Below are 24,898 nucleotides of genomic sequence, written 5' to 3'. Positions count from 1 at the left end.
AGATTGATATTCCCAGTAGAGAAACTGATCTCTGGAATTTGTTTCTCATTTTGGTTTGACAAATCTTTGAGTCTTTTGACTTTCAGGGGACAGTAAAAGGCTAATTTATTTTCCCAGTCTTTGCCTGAATGGTTGGTGCAGGGAATGCATGGTGGGGAAAGATGGTTTTGGTCTACCTCGTGGGAGTCTCCTCAGAGCTGACAACAGTGGGCCTCTGATATATTTTGTTTTTAAATTATGTAAAGATGCCTAGAAAATTTATCATGGACACTGTGCGAGATATTTGGAATCCCATTGTGGTATCTTAGGGAACCACTGAATTAATTTGACGAATCGCTTATGTATTATTGTGTTCCTCCCATGGGGGAGGCTTACCACAGCTTCTCCAGGAACTAAAAATAGAGTGGGTGTGATTGCCCTTGGGACTGTAAACAACTCCAGAGAGGCACCACCCATGGGGTGACTTGCAGATTGGTTCAAACTTGGTTTTCCAAAGACCAAGAGACAAAGAAATGCTTTTGGTATAAAAGGATGAGTTTAAACAGACTCAGGGTTTTCTTTGTAAGGGTATGTCCACACTGCAACATAAGCCCGTGCTGGAGCCCAGGCTCAAGCCTAACCCTCCTTGCATCTACATGGCAATTATGCTAACCCAGGGGTTGGACTCAGGGTCCCAGGAGTCAGCTGAAACTATCCCACAATTCCATTGGACAACTTCCTTAGTCCTCTCTATCCCAACAATCTCCAATCCACTCTACTAAAAATGGAAACCATGCCCACACCTTTGCAAACAGCAGCAGCTCAGGTCAGTATTAACTCAATCTCTTCTGATCACCGATCTGCAAACACACTGTCAGAAAGCCTCCTGTGTTTGCAGTGGAGAGCGAACCAAACAAGGCTTTTGCAAAGTAAGCTGGTAACATGCAGAGCGGCCAGTAGCAGCGCAGACGTATCCTGAGTGAGCAAATGAACAGTACAATCTGTCCTGCTGGAAGACTGGACATTCTTTGGCCTATAAGACTGAGGGCAATTCCTGCTACGTTCCGCGTTCTTAGAACCTGTAATTGTTTTATTTATATTTTTTCTGTAATGCTTTTACCCTCAGAATAAATGTATTTTATATTCTAAAGGCTGGTTGGTACCTAGTGTTCACTGTTGAAACCTCTGAAGAAAGCTTAACCACAGAGGCTGAACCCTGATCAGACCTGCTGGGGAAATCACAATGAAGTACAGAGGGACTGCAAGCCTAAACCCATGCTCTGGAGAGATAGAGATGTAGGTCTCCACCTAAGAGTGATGATGGCTAGGCAGGAAGCCTGACAACTAGGACAGACACATTCCATACATCTAAAAAAAAAAAAAAAGAAATAAACGCTACCTGTGAAAGTCAGAATTCTAGGAGCAATGTCACCACCTCAGAGTTCTTTGAGTGATGGATGAAGTGACGTTACCCATGGACGTGCCTCTCCCAGAGACCGAGCTTACAATCTCTGGGGAAAGTACTCCTGTGATGCTGTCCAGAGCTGAATCCAACCTCCAAATCTCCCCCCCAGGCATGGCTGCATGGGTTCCTTCATGTTTAGAGACAGCTGAAAGTTTGCCGAAGCGGGAGGCTAGTGTCCAGTTTTAATCCGTTTATTTTGCAGTAGAAGCAGCACCCAGAACTCTGAATTCCACTAAAATATAGCTGTCATATAAACCATCCACAGAACTGGTTAATGGATAGTGAAATATGCCACTATTTGACTTTTAATCTAGGTACAGACTGTAACTGAGAGAGGCTGAGGGCTAGCTCTACATTTCAGCAGTCTCTTAGATGACATAGTATGAAAATGACACTGATGATATATTAGAAGCTTGGAGAAAAGAATTCAGTCTTTCTGGCATGCAAAGTTAAGGTCACAAGCCAAATTCAGCTCTAGTATTAACCAGGTTCAACTCAATTGATTTCACTGGAGCTGTAGCCACTGACACCAGGGCTCAATTTGACCTCATGAGCTTGCAGTTTATAAAGTGAGATTTGTTTTTTTTTAGATCAAATGCAAGTTTTGGATAACACCCGCACCCACAAACACAAACATTAAATGTGTGATTTACGTGGTAATTACTTGTACTCAGCTATACTCTGCAAAACTGGATCTAGACCCAAATGAACTACAATTAGTCTGATTAAGTCTGGCTGAGTACACAAATGATTTAGTGCCTGACTCCCATGGACTTTTAGTCTAGAGAATGGAGGGTGAGGGAAGGATGAGGAGGAAATTGTGGTTATTATTTATATGGCAGTAGCAATTAGAAGCCTAGGTTCCATTGGGCAGGCATATTACAAACACATAACTAGAGACAATCCTGGCCTGACAGGTACATGTAGGATTTATTTAGTAGTTGTGTCTGTTGTATGCACCACTTGGACATTTGAAATTCACCCCTGTGAAGGGCTACCCTCTCCACCACTTTAGCATTCTAGAGAGGCTGCAGAAAAGAAAGGTGGGCTGGAAGGGAGGCCAGTAGATCCATGAATATATTGACTAAGTGGTCTTACCACCCTGTAAAGAGGGTGTGCAGCAGTTACTATTCTGATGTATGTGGCTTGGGGGTGAATTCAGTCTTCCCAGTCCCAGGCTGGAAATCGTGTTTACCCTGGCAGCTTTGAGTGAGAGGGATGGGTTTGATCTGCAAGAAATTTTGTGAAAAAATGAACTGCAACGTTGAGGTCTGATACTGCCCCCTTCTGAAGTTAGTAACTAAACTATACACCTCAATGACAGCAAGATTTGGCCCTTGCAGAAACTATTAGACTGCTTAATCATGTGTAGCACTTTGATACCTTAACAACATACATGTATATATTTTATTGACCTACTTGTGTTCCAGGTCATTAAGCCCAGCTGTTTCAGAGGAGGAGAAAAAGAGCAGAAAGCAATGGGAAGAGGGATCCAACCGACTAAAACAAACTGGAATAGTCGTTTTAAATGCCTCGTGTTTATCTAGCACTTTCAAGGGAAAAAGCAGTTTTATTACAGAAATTTGACAGTAAAACATGGGTTTCACTAACAGAAAAGGGGTAAAACCAATGATAAAAGCCTCTTTGCTGTTATAAATAGGGTGGAAGGAGGAAGCAGTTTAAGCTCTACTGATAGCAAATGGAGGAAAACACTCCCTCTTTCTTATCAGCTGTTCAACGTCTCAACAGTGAACTAGTTTTTATTGTGGCTGTTTCTGAATATATTTTGTTTTCTAATTCACAATGGCAGAATATACAAACAGATTTGTCTCTATTTCCTATTCTCGTTTACACAATAAAGTAAACAAAAAGATTAAAACCCTCAATAATTGTATGCTATCCATAAATCTGAGGATATATTTCAATAATTTTGTGGTCTTCTTCAAAATGTTTTATATTTATCCTTTGGAGATTGTTTTATAAATGCATTGCTAGTTTAAAAAGTAAAGGTTGCTAAAAGGGAATTTTAGTGTGTGACCTCAAAGCAGGGGAGAAAAAAACAACTCAACTCAATACTCTCTTTCTCACTGCATATGGTAGAGGCTTTACTTCATAAGCAACTAATAAGGAATAAACTGTGAATAAATGTTTTGAAAATGTAACTGCGTATTCTCACTTGAAAATATGCACTCAATTTATACTATTTCAACAACTATATAAGGCCCTGCAGAAAAATATCTTGTACGCTCTAAAATGCTAGAGGCAGATCCTTGACTGGTGCAAACTGTCATAGCTTTATTGAAGTCAGTGGAGCCTGGCAATTTACCTTACCTGAGGATCTACCCTGCAATTTTAAAGACACAAAGGGGGTTAGGTATCCAATTCCAATTGAAAGTCAATGGGAGTTGGGTTCCTAACTCCCCTTTGTGCTTTTGAAAAATCCCCTCCACCCACAGATTGCATATATTACATATATATGATTAGATTATGTCTTGCCCTGAACCAAGAACACAAGGGGCAGAAAGAATGTAAGATGTGCAGGGGGTGAGCATATATGCTCATGGAGAGATGGTGTTCTGAAGCTGGCCAAATTTGGAAAAGAGCAATATTTTTCTCTCTAAAAGGGTGTGCTGTGTGAGAATTTCAAATGGCACAGTGTCTCCCAGAATTCCTCCTTGGGAGATGCAGGGAGTTCTCCTTTTAACTGCTCTCCCAATGCAGAGCTGTGCCTTCAAGGCACATTTGAGCCTGGAGTAACTTGTGAAATCAGCACAGTGCCTGGTTGCATCAAAGTGAACTTAATGTAAAAATATTCAGCAGGCACCTTTTAACCTTTGTAAAATGCCAGTATTTTAAAGATTAAATATTGGACACTACTTTTAAAGACAGTTCAGAATTATCAGATTCCCCCCTGAATTAGCTAGTTTTCTACTTTTTTATTACACATTTAAAAAGCTGTGATCCAAACAGAAACTTTTTAAAAAATTGCTGAGATTTTTTTCTTTTATACACCCACATATATGTATATCAGAATCATTCTGGGTTATTTTTAGTGGCCAAGATAGAAACTCTTGAAAGCTTGAGGTTTATAATGAACATGCTAACAGCATCACAAATGTTGACACTAATACAGAGGGACTTCAATTTACTTAAGTATTGGTAACATACAATCCAAGTTCCATCAGATGATAAAAAATAAATTGCTGCATTTATCTAGAGGGTGTTTGAGCACCAATGAGGAGTAAATTATTTGATTTTGTGGACTCAGAGGATTTGTCAGCTGCCTCATAAGTATAATTCTGGCTCTTCATATTCCTGCTGCTTCTAATTTAGCAGGACAGGCTCATAATTGAAGCAAATTAACTATTTACACTTGTCACTTCTACCAGGGGAAGAGGACACATCAGCAGGAAAGAATGAGTGGGAAATTAAATTCTTCCCACTTGTGTCAGATCTGCCCTTATATAAACACATTAACAGTAATTTCATGAGGCGTCAAACATAGGAATAAATACTGAGGGATAAAATAATGAGGTGTTGCTATTGAGCTGAACTGTTGCAGCTAATATTACTGTGTATGAATTATGTAGCCTGAAAGCAGGCATATGTTACAGCACTTAAAATTGTTGCTTTGCATGTGCTATCTGATCATTAAGCTTTGGGTCCCTAGGTAAATCCATCTTTCTTCCTGCTGCAAGGGCCAGTATAACATTTAAGTAAATACAGACATATGCACACATTATAATCTGTACATAATGGGCCAAATTCCTGGTAGAACTTCAGTAAGTCAATGGAGTTACACCAGAGATCATCTTTGTGTATTACATTCATTTCCATTTTTAGTATAATAGCATGTTTATTTAGGTCTTTGGCGGAAGCTTTAAAGTCACTTACTCTAATGTAAACAAGAACATTTTGTTTGTAATTTGCTAAATCTATTACAGCCTTTCTGGGTGTCCAATTAGAAGCTTAAGGTTCATTTAGTACATTTACATCTGGTTCTGATTTTAAATGACTTTCCTTTTTCACTTAAGAACAGAAAATGACCTAAGCAGTCTTTTTACCCAGTTTGAACCAACCTTCTATCTGAAAGCCAGAGAGGCTCAACTATTTAGTATGCCTAACTTTGCTCCCTAGAGGCCATTTTTCTCTCCTTTGTAGTAAAAATATATGCAAAGGACAATGATGTACAGAAATCGGCTACAAAAATGGGATGCAAAAGAGCATGCCTTTTACTCAGGAGAAAAAAATGTTTGTAGTAAAAAGGAAAGGGTAGAAAAGCCACTGAAAACCACCAAAAATTCTGAATACTATATTGAGGAAGATGTGTACTGATTTATTACTGGTAGAGCTGATTTTGTTGGCATTTTTATGAAACAAAAAAGAGAAATTTTTTTTCAAAAAAAGTTTTTAATGAAAAATGGGGAAAATATTATAAGTCCTCCCCTATTTTTACTAGCTCTAGTTACGGTAGAGGAGGCTGCGGGGTATGCAAAAATGTGCAGATGTGCAGCAAACATTTGGGAACCCCTTCCAGTCACCTCTAGACAGACAGACTCTCTCTCTCTCTCTCTCTGCAGATGGTCCCAGCATGCTTGGAAATCCATGGAAAACAGCTACAATATGGGGCACTGAAGTGCAGATATCTGCACACAGCAAGGGAAGAATATTTGGCTCCTTCTTTTCTGTAGTAAATTACACTGTCTTTCCTGGGTAGCATGGTCATAATGTGCTGTGTTTTTTAAGCAGCTCCCCACCTATTTCAATGAGGAGTCCAGCTCAAAAAGTAATGGCATCATCTGATTCATAGTATTTCTGCTTTTTCCTGATACCTTCCATACTTCCGCAGATCATGCTTCCTCTGACTTTTTGTAGTTTGAAAAACTTTTGTAGATCTTCCCACAAACCCTTTTAGTGGTCTAATCTGGTATGGTATCCCAACAACTAGATTTGGGTTGGCTAACTGAATTCTCAAGCAGGATTTGTATCAAGCTCTGACACCGTTATTCATTCCATGGTGTGCAAACCATAGGAATATATCCCTTTTTTATAGCTAATGAAACTATGATCTGCATCATGATTTACTTGATCCAACTGCCATTCAAGTCAATAGAAAGACTCCTACAGATTTCAATGGAAGCTGTCTCAAGTCACAATATATAGAAGATTTAATATATACATATTTTAAAAGATATGAAATAGCTGAGCTGTTATTTTTCCTTCTCAGTAGTTGCAAGATAGTGGAAAAATAATTAACTAAAAATTCCCATCAGTGCTTTTTAAACCCTATTTTCTCTACCTCATTATCTTCTTACAACTTATTGTGTGTTATGCTTTGCTTACTGATTCATTTATATTTAAGACAATAGAAAAGAATTCCAACTTAGGAAACTGTAATAATTCTATTTAAGTTCCTGAATAAGCATCAACTTCCAAATCATAAAATCCCAAAGCTTTATGATTACTGAAATGAAAGCCTAATTCATAAATAAAGTAAGTATTCCTATGAGAATCCCACACTTCTTTGTTTTAATTTCTTTTTGAGATTCTATCGTCATGGAAGCCAAACTCCATATAGTATGTTAATCCCTTGCTTTTTTAGAACCCAATTTTCCTACCAGAGCCCACTGATTTTGTGACAGTTACTTGTATCCTGAGATTGGAGAAGGAGGCCCTTAATATACAGAAGAGCTAGCATTTTGGGGTAGCTTCTTGTAGACAACCTAGTTGATTTCAATGGGAAGGTCTGCTTAAAAAACAAATGGCACAGAATAGTCCTGTGTTTTCCTGATGGTTGTACTTTGCAAAGTCCTGCTAGGTTATCACCAATACTGTTGTTTGTTAGTCACAGTTTATAGTTATACTCATTGACCCATTAGGGTCAATGGGAGATTTGCTCAAGTAATTCTATAGAATCTGACAGACAACTCTTAACAGCTGTGGCGTACTACAGGCACAATAGGTGTTGAACAGAAATTTTGTAAATGTTGATTTTTGGATGAAAATAAAAAGGGATACAGTTATCTCATTTTTTGACCAGCTCTATAGATAATTGAAAAATGTCAAAATGTCAACCAAAAAACAACAACAGAAATAACTAAACAAACACCACATTTTTCATGAAACCATTTGTGAAAAAATTACTTTTCTTTTACCAGCTCTAGTTTTGAGCAATTTTGATACAAGGGAATCAGTGGCCCTGATTCAGCACTGTGATCTGCATGGGTGGACTTCTGCACCCATGTACGTCAAAATGGGGGAACTTTGCCCGGGTGTTAAATCTAAGCCTGCTACAGGTGTAATAGCACTTTTTTCTAGCTTGTAAAGATATCCTATACCATGTGTTTTAGCAGTCATTAATAATGCTGCTTTTGCAACTTTCTTTAGCAAATATAAATGGTACATTTCAATAAATATGCATGCTGATAATCTCCAAGATGAATACAAGGAGCCAGAGTCTACAAAATGTTGTTGAAACTGCTGAGCATTTCCTAGAAATTGCTCAGCACTTTGCAGGATCAGACCCTCAGTAGAATGTAGAATTAAATTTGGTTATAAACACAACGGACCTAGCAAATAGGATTGAGAGTTCTTTTGGATCAGGGGCTGTATTTTATTCTGTTTATACCACACCAAAGAATATGGGCCCTGATCCTGATTGGTGCTTTTAGGTATTACCGCAAGACATAATAGATTATAGAAATAAATACACGAAATGAGTCAAAGACAGAGGAGAAAACATATGGTAACACAAAGTATTGTAATACGCCGCATATATATTTGGTTGCATTACTCTTTTCAGTTTGAATTCTGTAGCACTTAATTCTACTGTTTAAAATTCTAATGGTTTTCCAAGATTCAGCAGTTTAGCTTGAAGACAATGCAGATAACAAAACCAAATTCTGTTTTACTAATTTTTTTTCCAATACAGGAATTATTCAATTATTGCTTTCAGCTGTGAGCAGGATACTGAAATTAAATTTGGAAATTCCAGTTTTTTTCATGAAAATTGAATCTGTATTTCTTTTAGGTCTCTGACAAGCATGGGGACTATTTTTTATACTACACACAAAACCAACAGATGAGGAGCAAATCTTGTTTCCTCATGAATGTGCATTTTCAATTTGTTCTTTTTTTATCTTCATTATATGGTCCTAGACTATCACACACCAACTGAGATTTTCTACTCTGCTGGGGGAAGAAAACTTTATAGTGAGTTCTGGAAGGAAGAATATAATGATGTACCTAATGGCTAATATGATTCAGACTCATAAATTAACGGTTAATTATAAAATATGCTGGAAGAAAGACAGATGAATGGTTAAAGTGTTTTTTTGACCTGTGTTTTTATTAGAGAACAGTAACATTAATTGGAACTAGAGACAGGGACTATTGTGAAGTTCAGATATGGATCCAAATTATCACCAGCTTCAGGGGAATCTGGATCCAGGATTCTAGTTTCAATTGAGATGGGCCAAAGATCCAGATATAAGCTTTTGGAGGGGTGTGGGTGTTTGGATTTGGGGTTCTAGTGCATGAACATCACTAGCAAGAACTCTGAATTTGCATCATTGCATGTCATGTGGGCAAAACTCTGAAAGGGCGTAAAAAACATTAAGGGTGAACTATTAATGGCACACAGTGAAGGGGGAGAAGGTGTAAGCAAGGTGCGTTACTTCTCTTGTACAACCCATGAAAGGATCTACAATAATTGCAACTCCATTGTTCTCTGATAATGCCCCCCGCAACCCCGACCCTGGGACACAAGTCACCTCAGACAGAATAAGGGTTAGTCCTGGCCTCTCACCCACTCAGCCCTGGCTGAGCATACCAAGGACCCAAGGCTGCTTTTTTGCATGCTGGAGAGGGTCTTGAGAGACAACCCTTTCTGCAATGCCAGCCTGTAGGTATCTCCCTCCATTAAGAAAAATACAGTCAAAACCTTTTGCTACTGAAATTTATTCTGAATATAGACCATGTTTCGGAGCCCAGAGCAAGTAGTCACTCTCATGATCCTGAGATGCAACATTCAACTATCATAGAGGAACTGCTGTACTGAAACAATCTAGTCCATCTAATCCAGGATCCTTCCTCAGACAGTGGCTGGGCACTTTAGAGGAAGGCAGAAGAAAAAAAACCCACACACTTTAATGTACCTGACCAAGTGACCTCTATGATCCTCTGATTCTCAAAGTTAGCTTTCCTCCAGCTGAACTTTCTGGAACCCACACCTTATTTAGTAACAGTTTCTAAGTAGAACAGTTTTTTTTTTGGGTCAGTCATTAAGAGCCAAATTCTGATCCATAAAAGTCAGCAGTAAAACTCTCATTCACTTTAATGGGACCTAAGTACCTCTCCATGCAATCTTCCAGCTGATTTTTTTTTTTGGTGGGGTGAGGGGGGTTAGTGAAGATAGACAACCAATTCTTTGAAGTCCAGAAGTCACGACTTACAAAAAAGAATTTTTAGTGACGCTCTTTTTAATAATAATAGGTTTGTATCAAGATGCTAGTCAAATCAGCATGGAATTAGCACGGAAAATGAGAAACCTCTGGAACGTTCTGCTCAGGAAGTCTTTACAGTTCTTTGTTTCTATCAATTAGTATAATGTCTGGAGATGCTGAAAAAGACAGCTTCCACACAGTGTTTTCTATTGAAATCAAATAAACACTGTATACATAAATAGATCCTGTGCTTTCTGTCTCTCTGCTGGTTGGCTGTTTACTCTGGCTTCTCCACCCTCCTCTCCTTCACAGTCCCTCTGCAGCCAACCTCACTCTCCACTGTCCCTGCTCTCCATGTTTCATTCATTTTTGCTTGCTCCTCACTGTTCCTTACATTTCCCACTCCTTGCTTCCTGTCAGCTCACGTCCTCCCACTACCACATTAAAACCAAACAATGACAACAGAGCAATAAACCTAACATGACATTTGCCAACCATCACTCTGACCATTGAGTCCGGCTCCTGCAATGAGCTCCACACAGAAGGAACCCTGGAACTCCGATAAGGTCCCATTGATTTCAGTGGGGTTCTGTGCAGATGCAGGTCCATCCTTGCAGAGCTCCTTACTGGATGAAGGCCTTTGCTTTCCCCCTCACCTTTTGTCTTTCTGATCTATTTAGATTGTCAACATTTCAGGGCAAGGAACGTATCTTCATATATGTTTGCCCAGCATCTAGTTCATCAGAGATCCTATCCTGCTTGGGGTCTTTGGGCACTACTGCAATACAAATAATAAATAATAGTTAACAACAATAGCTTTGGGGAACAGAACCCTATATTATTTTCTATGGCTGATTTCCATCCTTTGCCTTTCTTTTTCTTCAGTGGCAGAATTACATTGTAAAAAAATTAAACACACATTTTAATATGTTTGCAAAATGTAAGGACATTGTTATAGTTGTAATCAGACACTAGAGAGTGTTCTGTTCCTGTGTAGTCATGATTCCCCACACTTAATTCACTGCAACCACTAGGCTTTCTCCATGTGCTTAACAATGTACCTAGGTGTATCTTTGTTATGCAACACAATGCATTCTGTCATGTTTTATGGATTAAGTAAAATATTTAATCTTGTATTTCTAAGGTAGACATGCAGAAGAAACAGTTCCTTACTGGGAACATTATTACCATCAGCCAAGGCTGTACATAACTTAATAGAGAAAGACCACAATGGAGCTGGAAGGAGGGAAAAGAGAAGTGCAGAGCTGAGACTGTGGAGGAAATTATTACTTTAACATGGACACAAAGGGGACCTATTCACACTGCTTTACATTCCATCTGATTGTCTCTTACAATCACTCCAGGTCTTTTTTCAAGAGAGTGCTGAAAAAAGCCACTTGATATACCACAAATAGGATCCATAAAGTAAAAGAGATAAGGAATCAAACTTTTCCCCAATTGACCTATAGTTCCTATTTAAAATAGAAACAATACCTTAAATATATAGCAGTGAAAATGCATTTGCCAGAGAATGGTCAGTTAACAAAGGGCTATCAAATATTAAGGGCCTAAGCCTTATGGTTCTTATCCCCGTCACACTGCATAGCTCCCATAACATCTCATCCCATAGATGAGACACAGAACATCCCATTTAGTCTTTCACTTTGTACAATATTTAATGACAGCATGTATACAAAAAGAGGAGGAAAGAGCTGAACATATTCTCCCACATAGTCTGGGAAACTTTTGGGGAAGGGTTTGAATAACATATTGATATCAGCTCTTTGGTGATCTTCAAGGAGTGGCTAGGGATAGACAGACTTTAAGCTTTCTGTTAAGTTGGAAAAGAGTAAAGATAATAATGACAAAAGGGTAAAGAGCTGAAGGGGAGTATAGCTGGTTTTTAAACATCACTCTGGCAGTGTAAAGGGGCCTCGTTGTAACTGAGTCTCAAGCCCTCTGACTTTGGCAGACAAAATCCTAAAAGTAATGATATAAATTCACAGGCAGAAGAACTAAAATACTCTTTCTAGTGGCCTAATAAACTGATATATGAAATGAGGTGATAGTCCCCTGATAAGACACATTTTCAGGTTTACTTGGAATGAACAAAAGGAGCTGCTCAGAATGGTTAGATGGCATGTACTTGATCATACCCTCCTAAAAGAAAGTTATTGATCTCTACAATTTATATCACACGTTGTACCTGTTTTTGTTCTTCTCCCAAGCCATCCCACATCGAAGCTACAATTTTAGAGACTTCACCAAATGTAGCATTTGGGTTTTGGCCCTTGATGGCTGCTTGAGTGTCTCGGAAGAATAATGCATAGGCAGATACAGGCTTCTGTGGCTCATTAGGGTCCTTCTTCTTCTTCTTTTTGGGAGTTTTGGGTTTCTTTCCCATATCAGAAGCAGGTCGCTTCTCTCCTCCATTGACCTGTAATAAAAGTTCACAAAAGGATAGAAACTCATTAAATTGTGAATCAGACAAAAAAGCTCTATTGATCAAGGCATCTACAACCCATACACATTATGGATTTTGCTGGGGAAAATGGCACTTTTAGCTACAGTCTTTTGATAATCCAAATGTTGACAGCATTTCACAGGGTTTCAGCTATAAAATGCATTATAAATGTTCTAGATTATATAACGTTTTTCCTAAAATGGTTCATACATTTTGTTTTTATAAAATTATCATCTCATTAATAGATTAGCTTGTCATCTTTTTAACTTTTCTGAGTCTTATAGCTAATGGTTATTAGAGACCTGTAATGAGTAAAGCCATTACCGATTTCATTATACATTGACCACTAGTTTAATCATAAGAACCATTTAAGTAGAGCAAGAACAATATAATTTCCACCTTATATTTTTCTTTCCCTTAAAGGACTATTTTAACCTATGGCTTAGTTCAATTCCCACTGAAGTTAGTGGGATTGTTTCCAGCAACTATACTGGGAACTGGATTGGGAATCAAGTGAATTGAGATTTTTTTTTTTAAAAAAAGTGAATTCCCTTGTTTTATTCTTAATCAAAATCAACAGAAACAAAATTTTAGCAGTTTAGGTTGGAATTTTTTTTGACCTATTGAAGGGCTCAATTCTGGTCTTATTGGAGTCAATGGCAAAACTCCCTTTAACTCTGCTGGTGCAGGATCATTACCTTAGGACCTGAATAAATGGAGCAAATGAGGCTCACGCATGCACTGGATGAAAAGAAGAGCTTGTATTTGTGTGTGTACGCACACACTTAAAAGATCCCCATGCCCTAAATCCCTCTTGTGGATTTCACTGCAACCTGAAGACGTGCAAATTCGTGAAAACCAAACTGTCCTTTACCATTTAATATTTATATTGCAGTAGGGCTTCCAACAGGATTCAGGACCCAATTTTGCCAGATGCTGTGCAAAAATATGCAAAGACACAGCCCTGATTTTCTAGTTGGTTCGAACTACATGGCACAAAGTGGCCTCAGTGGACTGGAGAATCTGGCTAACTTTATCTGTCCCAAAGGGTTTTCATTTGAAAAGACTCAGGGGAGAGGGTTACAATCAATAGAGATGATTTCCATCATTTTTTAATAAAGTGTGATCAGGTGACATTCTAGATTACAGGTGTTCCTAAAATAAACACGGACGCATAATGACAGTGGCTGCATATGGCTGTATATGCTCACTCTGGGTCAGAGCCGTCTCCCTCTTCCTAAAAAGAAAAGGAGTACTTGTGGCACCTTAGAGACTAACAGATTTATTTGAGCATAAGCTTTCATGAGCGACAGCTCACTTCATCGGATGCATTCAGTGGAAATTTTTTTTTTCCACTGAATGCATCCGATGAAGTGAGTTGTCGCTCACAAAAGCTTATGCTCAAATAAATCTGTTAGTCTCTAAGGTGCCACAAGTACTCCTTTTCTTTTTGCGAATACAGACTAACACGGCTACTACTCTGAAACCTCCCTCTTCCTGTGTGTCACCACACTGTGTTCAATGGGACTACTCAGGTGAGTAAAGTGATCAGGATTTGGCCCATTGTGGCTTTTTAAGCAGAACAGCAATGTGATGAATATAATTTAAAAAGGAAATTGCTTGGTTCCTAGGCACCTGGTTAGGCAATCAAATATGCAGTTAATGGTTGTGGAGTACACCAGCAGCACTAGAGAGAAGAGGGAAGAAGTTATAAAAGACAAGCTGCTTGTTTCAAACATGCAAACTACTATTTCACTCTACACTGTAGAAGAAACTACAAGATCAGTAATACATGAAGGTGTGTTATGTGCACTCACAAAAAGAGCTCCCTAGTTAATTTGACCATCCTAATCCAAATTTTCCAAACACCTCTAAGAAACAGTTCACAAATCCCAGGAGGAAGGAGGCTTGACAACTTCAGACCCACAGTTAAAGTTCCTACTATTGCTATTTTAAAATGTTTCTTTTAATGCCATTTTATTGACCAAAGGGGTTTACAAGCTTGTAGATATTTAGGATAGCAGGATGTCCAAACTACAATTTAAATATGTGATAAGTAATATACATAAAAGGTAAGAGAAAAAAAGTCTTCTTGTAAATAGCTCAGACATTTTATTTTCCAACCCAAATAATCAAGTGGCTTCAAATATCACACTGCTAAAAAAGCAGTACTCCCTGGGGAAATTCTGTTTGTTTTATAAAAAATAAGTAAATAAAAAGAATTCCAGTACTAATAACCTTGGAAATGGCTGAGATGATGATGTACCTTATGCTCCCATCAGTCTATCAGCTTCATAGACTCCACTGCTAACTGCCAAAGCAGAGACAGATGGGAAATAAAATAAAAACATATATATTCTGCTAGGCATAGACTCGTGTCTCAAAATCCCTAGAGGTGTAGTTAGCTCATGGTAATCCACCTCCTGTCATGCCTTATTGCTTAATTATAGTGATGTATTTAACTTATTTATCACAAGAAAGCAATAATCTTTCACTTTAAAAAAGTTGATAGTAACCATGTTGCACAGATGATAGATCACAAGACTACCTAGTGTAGGATTTAAGACTATCAAGTAAGGCACATTGTTGATATCTAAATGTCCCTTGAGAAGTTTGAAAATGTGTATAAATATATTTAAAATAAACTGCAATAGTAACAAATCCTTTAGCGGAGCTAGGAGAGCTGTTTTACACACACTATCTCGCAGTAATTGCTGTAGTTTAAAATAGATTTTAATCAAGCACCATCTGCATTATAGGCTGAACAAACAACACAGAATTCTACTTATAACTCTGACCATATAAAATAAATATTGTAAAACCTCTGCCACACAAAGAGAATATGTGGCAGCAGTTCCCTCGTAATCATGTTTCTGTTAGTTAAATTTTTGCTACTTGTAGTCCTCTCGGTCTCTTTTCTCTGAACTACACAATTTGAAATTCTCTCATAAGCGAAATTCAAATGAGCATGGAAAAAAACAGTCATCCATCTACTGAGAAATACATATTTGTAAGCCTAAATGCTTCTAGCATCTCACAATTATGCTTAGCAATAACAGAATACATGTTTAATGATCCAACACTATGAATTATGGCAAGAATTGCAAATGCAGTATTTGAATTTTGAAGTGGTCAGAATAAAATGTGTAGTAAATAGGCAATTTGTTGTAAATGGTTTTTTAGTTACATACAAATACTGATTTTTTTAAGGTCTCCTTTTTATTCATTTAACCACAGACTTGAATACTAAATTTAGAAGAATTCAGCATAGCCAGTTTTAGGATCTCCACCTCCTACACAAATGAGTTCCTTGGCCAGAGATTTTAGTTTCCACTTCCACTGTTCTAAGCTACTTTCAGATCATCCACTTCCAACCTCAAAATCACATTACTGTTATCCTTCTCCCTGGGTCTTACTGACAGGCAGTGTGGGATGCCTTACTCTTAAAGCAACAGTATCGAGAGCAACTAAGTCCTCCGTAATGCCCTTTTTAATGATGCTGCTTTTGCCTTCTTTGTGTTTGAGCTAGTGCAGATGTGCATTTTAAGTCTGAGCATCCTGTATGACATGGTCACTACTACCAGGTATATGTATGTCTGGAAATACCCAGCAGCGGTTGTAATCATTTATATATAGTGATGGTTCCATAGCATGGATGGTTTTTAGCATAATTTGTATGCTATTGACTAAAGAATGTATTTAATATGAAGTTCCTTTCCTACTGGAGGTTCTGTATACTGACAGTTGTATAGTTTATTTCCTTTTCCTCTTTGTTTATTTCCAACACTGGTGATAGGTCCATTGAGCTAATATAGCCAGTTCCTGCACCCACTGAAAACAATGGGAATTTTGTCACTGACTTCAGTGGGAGTAGGATTACATATCTAATGCAAAGGCATACAGTATCTTATTCATTTTGCCAGTCTGTGTGCATACATTGCCTACAAATGAAGTCAATTTATACTCTCCAATCATTTAGACAGGGTTTTCTCTCAGACAGAATTGGGTATAGTTGTTAGAAATCATGACAAAGAAGTATCCACTTTACTACCAAATTGTTCACAAGAGGTGCAGCAATTCTTCTTTCAAAACCATATGGTAGGTACTCAGCTGATGTAACAGGCTAGCGCAGTTGGCATTGACTTTACTGGAGCTACACAGGTTTATGTCAGCCTAGGACTTATTTTGAATGGTAGATTAGTTGAAAGATGTTGGGATTTGCTGGTTAAATTGAAAGAATACAAAAAGATGAGCACAATTATTATGCTTATTCCAAATAATGTGGTACTCACTCCATTATCACTCAGTCCTCATTCCAGGAAAGTCTCACTGACTTCATCGAGTTGTGCCTCAAAATCTCTGTTTGTAGCAAGATTTGGCAATTACCTCATGACTGCAGTGCATGACTGCCTGAGGAAGGACTGAGTAAAGAACTCAGGAGTTGACCCATTATATGGTATTGTACATTGATATAACAGTTTATAAAACAGAGGCAAAAATCCCAGAGTTTATCACACAAGGTTATGTGCAAATATGAGCTATTGGGTCTCCCACTGGTCAGAGACTGGTAGAGTGCCTCGTGTGAAGTGCTCCTGTCCCCATCCAGCCCTGGGGCAATTTCTTTCACCAGGTGGGACAAAGATGGAAGAGGAGCTGGTCTGAGGAATGGGAATCCTCAGTTGCCCCTTTAGGGCAGCTTTAAGATCACTTAGTCTGACCCACACAAAGTTGCTAAAGGCCAAGAATCTGTCCCTTTAGTTGGCAGTTTCCCAGTAGTTTTTATTTGCAGTGTTGCTGTACAGGATATTAGAGAGACAAGGTGGGGGAGGGGATATCTTTTACTGGACCAACTTCTGTTGGTGAGAGAGACAAGCTTTCGAGCTATGCAGACCTGAAGAAGAGGTCTTGTCTCTTTCACCAACAGAAGATGGTCCAATAAAATATATTACCTCACCCACCCTGGCTCTCCAATAGTTTTTAGGTAAATTATATTCATACACTAGTTATGATGTTGATTAATCAGACTATCTCTGCTTTTATATAGGAACACTGGAATTATTATATTGTATCAGACATCTAGCCCAGTGTCCTGTCTCCAACAGTGGCCAGCACCAGACCCTTCAGAGAAAGGTGCAAGTAATCCTACAGTAGACAGATGTGGGATAAGCTGACCCCCATGAAGATCTCATTCTCATCCCAAATAGAGATCAGTTTAAACAGTGAATCATGTGATTTTATATTCCTTCCAATTTTTCTTTTACTAACATTAACTATTATAACTTTGGAAGAATGCTAAGGTAACAATAACATATCAATTTCTGTGTACTTTCTAACTTTAATTCTGGTATATTATGCTTTCTTTTCCTGATCATTAAGCTAAGGATGGGAGAATTTTAAAGGGAGCTTCCATATTAGCATTACTTGTTTAAAACAGGTTTCAGAGTAGCAGCCGTGTTAGTCTGTATTCGCAAAAAGAAAAGGAGTACTTGTGGCACCTTAGAGACTAACAAATTTATTAGAGCATAAGCTTTCGTGAGCTACAGCTCACTTCATCGGATGCATTTGGTGGAAATTTTCCATCGGATGCATTTTCCACCAAATGCATCTGATGAAGTGAGCTGTAGCTCACGAAAGCTTATGCTCTAATAAATTTGTTAGTCTCTAAGGTGCCACAAGTACTCCTTTTCTTTTTGCGAATACAGACTAACACGGCTGCTACTCTGAAACCTGTCGTTATGCAAGGCACTGAATTTAGCCGTATAGTTTTCCACCAAATGCATCCGATGAAGTGAGCTGTAGCTCACGAAAGCTTATGCTCTAATAAATTTGTTAGTCTCTAAGGTGCCACAAGTACTCCTTTTCTTTTTGTTTAAAACACAAATCCAGAATACATAAATAGACTTTAGTAGGAAAAAGACCCTATTTCTTTGTCTGTAATACTCAATATTTCTTTCACTGTTATTGAAAATATTTGTTTTAATTTGAAATACCTGATTTAGTAAAATCAGAATCCTAGGCTTATCATAATGTGTTGTTATGGAAAATGTTTCACAAATATGCCATTATTTTTTGGAAAGGTTCAGTAGGAACAAGGACTGTAATAAAAGAAGATGGGATGACTTCATTACAGAATTGAGCTCCTAGATACTATCTTCTAGGGAAGGTGAGAGTCTCAGGATCTCACGGGCTCAATATGCAAAAATATTTGAAAATTAACGGATGCTGCAAATAAGTTATTTTACAAAGTGAAGGCTGTGCATATTTTTGTTTATATAAGTTTTCATGAGTGTGAGAACAGTTCCTCACAACATTAAAAAGTATAACACATTCAAGAACTATTCAAAAACTAAGTTTGTGAAATCAAGGGAAAGTTCTGAAATAATACTTGTAATCAGAATTTAATCAGAACACAGTGAAATATATTTTGCCAATTACAGGATTATTTTACAGTTTGAGGCATGAAAAACATAAATATAACTCGAAAACAAATCAGACATACAACTCTTGACTGAATTATATTCCTCAGTGACTCACTTTGCCTCTGTTTGACATTCCTCCTACATCTTTGCAATGAATCCCAACTTTTTTCCCCATAAGAACTGGCAATGCTCACAACTATTACTGCTACCACATAACAGGCCTGTTAATATTCTCTAGTGATTAGAACACAGAGCTGGGAGTCAGGACACCTCAATTCTTATCTGGACTCTGCTCCTAGCTCTTGTGTGATCTTGTGGCAAGTCACAACCTTTTTGTGCCTCAGTTTTCCTGTCTGCAAAATGGAGATAATATTCACCCACTTTTGCAAAGCACTTTGAGATTTTTGCACAAAAATGCTATCCAAATTATTATATTATTATATTTTATTATGTTTGTAGTGACACTAATGGGTGTAAAATGTACCATCATGAAGCACCAGTGCTACATACAATGTAAAGGCATGACGTCTATATAATCTTTCCAAGAAATGAATTTTAATGGTATTAGAAGATATTTTCCTATTCTTCTGTTCTGGTTGCTTTAGTCTTCTATTTACTCATCCTGCTGCCAAGTGCCAAACACTAGCAAACTGTACACACGATCCCATGCTTCCTTAGCAATAACTTGAGCCTTGACCTGGAACAAACGCACTTTGTATACATGAGAAAAAATTCAATCTTTATATTAAACTCCTGTAAGAAATATTCTCCTTTACTCTTTAGTTCACTATGCAGACCTTCCATTTTCCTCATTCAGAGAAGTGTGATGTTGTTCACTCATATTGCTTTCAGGACTGATTGGAGACTAGAAGATAGGTTTAAGGTAAAAGCCAATCTTTTATTCACATCAGTTAGCCCCCTTATGCTTGTTGTAAAAATACCACATGCTACAGTATGTACCTCACTGACATGTCTCATTTGGATGACAGCAACTTAACTTCATAATTAAGGTACACATATGCCAAATAACACTTAGAGAGACTGATTCATTTAGCTAGTCCTAAAAACAGCCACCATTTGTTATTTCTAGTGCCTAACCATACCTTAGAGGTATCATCCCCTTCATCTTCATGGACTGAACTGGATGGTGAGGGAGTTGCAGACTTGCTTCCAGGTGGAGATGGTGAGTTATGGGGAACATTGTTTCCACCCATATTCAAACCAAGCTGAGCACTGAGCTGTGACTGGTTAATGGTAGTCAGCTGACCATGCTGCATCATTCCTGGCTGCCTAATTTCTGCAGGTTGAACCCTTGGTCTCATGGCTGCCATCTGAGGGTGGGAACTATATTGAGCTCCTTCTGCATTCCGTAAATCTTGCATCTACAAAAGGAAAATTGGAAAGCAATAATTTTCCATCATCATGCCATCATGTCCAAGTTCCCTTTGGCCTTAAAAGGAATCCCTGCTGATCTACAGGTTATTTCATATTTAAGATAACAGGGAATATTTAATTCAAATGTATGAGGTGTAAGGAATACACAGAATAACTATACAGCCAACTTTTGCAGAACAGTGTTTATTATGGGCTAAATCATGCAGGCTCTTTTCAGCCCTTGGACAGGCAAAGCTCCCTTTGACTTTACTGAGAGTTTTTCCTGCATAGGAACTGAAGGATATGGCCCTTTGTTAACTGTCCTTTGGAACTGTCAAAAGTGAGTTTAAGAAATATAATAATACAAAACAGAGATGTCAGAATCTTGAATCAAAGTTCAAGAGGTTCTTGTCCATCTTATGGAAATGAGTTTGAGCTGTCAAGTTTAGATCTAGATCTATATTTGCCCAAAGTTCTAGGGAGTTGAACTTCTAGTACTAAGTCCAGTTTGCCTTGCCTAGAATTGCCCAAGACATGTTAATTTTTAAGATTCAGAAAACAGACTTAGGGCTCTATCAATAGGTGGATTAATTGACTAATGAACTGATTTGCTGCAACAGTCATATATGAACCTGAAACGCTAAAGCTGCAAGGTTGACAAATTTATCCATTTTACTATTTGGGTCACTGCTTTTTAGCATTAATGAGACTCATTTTTAATTCAAGCAATGAATTCAGTCTCTGCAAGGATTAGAATGAAAAGCATTGGAGGATGAAGCTCTTTACTTATCCAGAGGTCAAATGTACTGTACACGGATACTATAAAGGATATCCCATAATGCTTATCCAATGTACTCAAACTCATAGCTTGAGATAAGACAACTACAGAGAGAGTAGCTCAGTTTCTACAGTTCGATGTTTTGGGGAGTGATTTAAACTTGAAGTGGCAATTCAAAGCTGAAAATGAAATGGATATAGTTATCTTAGTCTGTATCATTAAAGCATGCCGTATATATCTGGTGGAATTTATTAAAAATTACCAATGTACTAGTATCACTGTGCTAGGGAAAAAGTGTAACAGTCAAATATACTAATATAACTATAGTTATTTTACATATAGCCTTTTCTGGCATATCACTCAATGATTTTTACTTTAGATTTATAACCCACCTCTCTCTTCCCCCACACCCATGCACTTGTGTGTGTATGTGCATTCTCTCTCTCTCTCCTGGTAGCATACCAGTCTGTGAGATCCTTTTACAACAAGGAATTAGAATTGAACTGGGAACAAAACCCCAAGTATGATTGTTGCTATTTTTTCATTATGGACAGAATAAGTGATTTTTCAAAAGGTTATTTATAGGCTTGTGGATTGATTTGGTGTATTTTTTGGAGAGTGAATCATGCCAATAAATATCCTGGAATCGAGAATATTTGCTATTTCAAATTCATTTGTTGTCCTAAAAGATATCTGAAGTAGATTTTGACAACACAACCTCTCTTAATACAGTCTTGGTACTGCTTTATGAATTAATATCTCTGGAATACAAAAGGTTTGTCAATACCCATAATTCAAGTTCATTCAATAAATAACCCATTGAAAAAAAAAACAGTGCACAGCATCAACTGAGAACTTGAATCTTGAAAAACATTTATATTTTTAAAGATTGTTACTGACTTTCTGCTCCCTTTTTTCAAATACCAGCTTCCCTCCTAGTCAAACATATTAGCCTTGAAAGCTATCATTATCTCTGCCTCTAGCAGACAATCTATATCAAAACAGTTGTACACATAAAACAGTAACTACTTCTTGGCTGTATCTCTTCTGATCCAGCTGTTTCACTGAATAGCAGTTGGTGAATGGAGAACTGGAACATGGGTAGCCCTGAGGCCTTATTTGCTAATGTTACTCACCAGCTGCTGCTTTATGTGGTGTTAGCAGGCAAGGCTTGGAAGTTTGCCAGTTGCAGCAAGAACAAGGGAAAGTGAGGTATCTCTGAAACCCTTCCATTTACCCCTGTCTGTCATCTTTTGACACTGAACATTGTTGAGTGCTATCCCCAGGGCCACTGAGAAACACTGCTGGAGTTAAACTGTGAATAGAGCTTACACTACTCCTTTGTACACTATTTTTTTGGGTACCTCTCAGACAATCTAAGGAAACTACAGATCAGTGCTAAAAATAGACCCTTTTGACTTCATATATTAAAGGAGGCTGTAAAGGCAAAATAAGTCAATTTTTCATTAGAAATACTCTAACTATTGTAAAATACACTATTCAAAAACCTACACAAGTATTTTTGTCAATGTTTCAAATGACTGTGCAAGTATATGCCTCAGTGAAAGCTGGACACAAATTTAATAATAATATCATGTTGTTTATTTTTACCTAAAATGTATTTGCTAACTGACAACATATCATTGGCTATCAAAACTGATTGGTTATTAAAACCTCCCAGTCTTGCCACACTGATCATTAGAAGCAAGCTTCCCAAAGACCAGGACAAACCAACTCAAAGTGGCACCAGACCCTTCCAAAACAACAGATGCAAAACCTGCAGATATAGCTCCATTGCTACAAGGATCAACATGCCCCACAACACCTTTCAAGATTCATGGGTCTTACATTTATTTGTCTATCACAACTTGTGGTGTATGTCATTCAGAGCATCAAATACTCCAAAAACATTTATATGGGTGAAACCAGGCAATCTTTACACTCTTGAATGAACTCACACAGAAAAATGATGAAAGACAAAAAAAACCCCAGATCATCCATGGGTGAACACGTTTCACAAAGCGAACACTCAATTTCTGACCTATCAGTTCTCATCCTCAAAGGAAACCTCCACAACACCTTCAAAAGATGAGCCTAGGAGCTTAAATTAATAACTTTCCCAGACACTAAAAATCATGGATTTGGTAAAGATACTGGATTTATGGCTTATTGCAACAACCTCTAACCTGCTAACCTTCCTTTATCCTACGATTGCAGAGGTGTTAATTGCCCACTACATCTTGAATGGTCTCTTGCAACATGTGGTAACTCATTATGCTTAACAATCTGTTATACCTTGTATTTGCTGTGACATACTTACTACCTTTCCCAGACCTGAAGAAGAGTTCTTTGTACCTCAAAGGCTTATCTCTTCCACCAACAAAGACATTACCTCACCCACCTTGTCTCTCTGGTTATTAACACCTCATTATACAATCTGCACATAGCAAGAGCTATTGACACCCTGTAATGTTTTGGATTTCAGATGCAATCAACTTTTCCTGTGAATTTTTAAAACACATGGATATAGGTTTCCATTAACAACAGCTACAGTATTTCACTTACCTTTGCAGAAATGTTTCAGAGTAGCAGCCATGTTAGTCTGTATCCGCAAAAAGAAAAGGAGTACTTGTGGCACCTTAGAGACTAACACATTTATCTAAGGTGCCACAAGTACTCCTTTTCTCTTTGCAGAAATATGAGTAAGAAATATGAAGAGTGCCTTCTTACCCCTGGTCTACACTACGAGTGTAGGTCGAATTTAGCAGCATTAGATCGATTTAACCCTGCACCCGTCCACACGACGAAGCTATTTACTTCGACTTAAAGGGCTCTTAAAATCTATTTCTGTACTTCTCCGCCGATGAGGGGATTAGAGCTGAAATCAACCTTGCCGGGTCGAATTTGGGGTAGTGTGGTCGCAATTCGACGGTATTGGCCTCCTGGAGCTATCCTAGAGTGCTCCACTGTGACTGCTCTGAATAGTGTTCTCAATTCAGATGCACTGGCCAGGTAGACAGGAAAAGGCCCGTGAACTTTTGAGTCTCATTTCCTGTTTGGCCAGCATGGCAAGCTTCAGGTGAGTGCAGATCTCATCAGCAAGTGACCAAGATGGAGTCCCAGAATCGCAAAAGAGCTCCAGCATGGACCGAATGGGAGGTACTGGATCTGATCGCTGTATGGGGAGATGAATCCATGCTATCAGAACTCCATTCCAAAAGACAAAATGCCCAAACATTTGAAAAAATCTCCAAGGGCATGAAGGAAGAGACTATAACAGGGACCCGCAGCAGTGCCACGTGAAACTTAAGGAGCTCAGGCAAGCATACCAAAAAACCAGAGAGGCAAACAGTTGCTCAGAGTCAGAGCCCCAGACATGCCGCTTCTATGATGAGCTGCATGACATTCTAGGAGGTGCAGCCACCACTACCCCACCCCTGTGCTTTGACTCCGTCAATGGATTATCACGCAACAGGGATGCACTTTTTGGGGATGAGGAAGGTGAGGAGGAAGAGGAGGTTGAAGCAAGTGGAGAAACCGTTTTCCCCGAGAACCAGGAACTGTTTCTCACTCTGGACCTGGAGCCAGTACCCCCCAAACCCACCCAAGGCGGGCTACCGGACCCGCAAGGCGGAGAAGGGACCTCTGGTGAGTGTACCTTTGTAAATATAATACATGGATTAAAAACAAGCATGTTTAATGATTAATTTGCAGCTAGTACAGCTACTGGAAAAGTCTGTTAACGTGTCTGGGGATGGAGCGGAAATCCTCCAGGAAGATCTCCATAAAGCTCTCCTGGATGTACTCCCAAAGCCTTTGCAAAAGGTTTCTGGGGAGGGCAGCCTTATTCCGTCCTTCATGGTAGGACACTTTATCACGCCAGGCCAGTAGCATGTAGTCTGGAGTCATTGCATAACAAAGCATGGCAGCGTACGGTCCCGGTGTTTGCCGGTATTCAAATAACATCCGTTCTTT

General features: G+C 38.4%; 1 protein-coding gene across 5 annotated transcripts in view; it reads right to left on the bottom strand.

The window, feature by feature from the left end:
* Positions 1-24,898, bottom strand: part of TOX (thymocyte selection associated high mobility group box) — a 277,437-nt gene that overhangs the window by 39,267 nt on the left and 213,272 nt on the right. For 4 of the 5 annotated variants that reach the window (XM_038390463.2, XM_043507821.1, XM_043507820.1 and 1 more), the window contains 2 exons: positions 19,875-20,153; positions 12,095-12,325 (listed from right to left, as the gene is read on the bottom strand). In XM_038390463.2, coding sequence (XP_038246391.1) covers positions 12,095-12,325; positions 19,875-20,153 — 510 coding nt within the window. The remainder of the gene's footprint in view (positions 1-12,094; positions 12,326-19,874; positions 20,154-24,898) is intronic. The other variant, XM_038390465.2, reaches the window with a different exon arrangement.

Source organism: Dermochelys coriacea, chromosome 2, assembly GCF_009764565.3.
Source record: "Dermochelys coriacea isolate rDerCor1 chromosome 2, rDerCor1.pri.v4, whole genome shotgun sequence".
NCBI lineage: Eukaryota > Metazoa > Chordata > Testudines > Dermochelyidae > Dermochelys > Dermochelys coriacea.
Note: the sequence above shows the minus strand (reverse complement) of the source record. Positions and strands in the feature narration are given on the sequence as shown.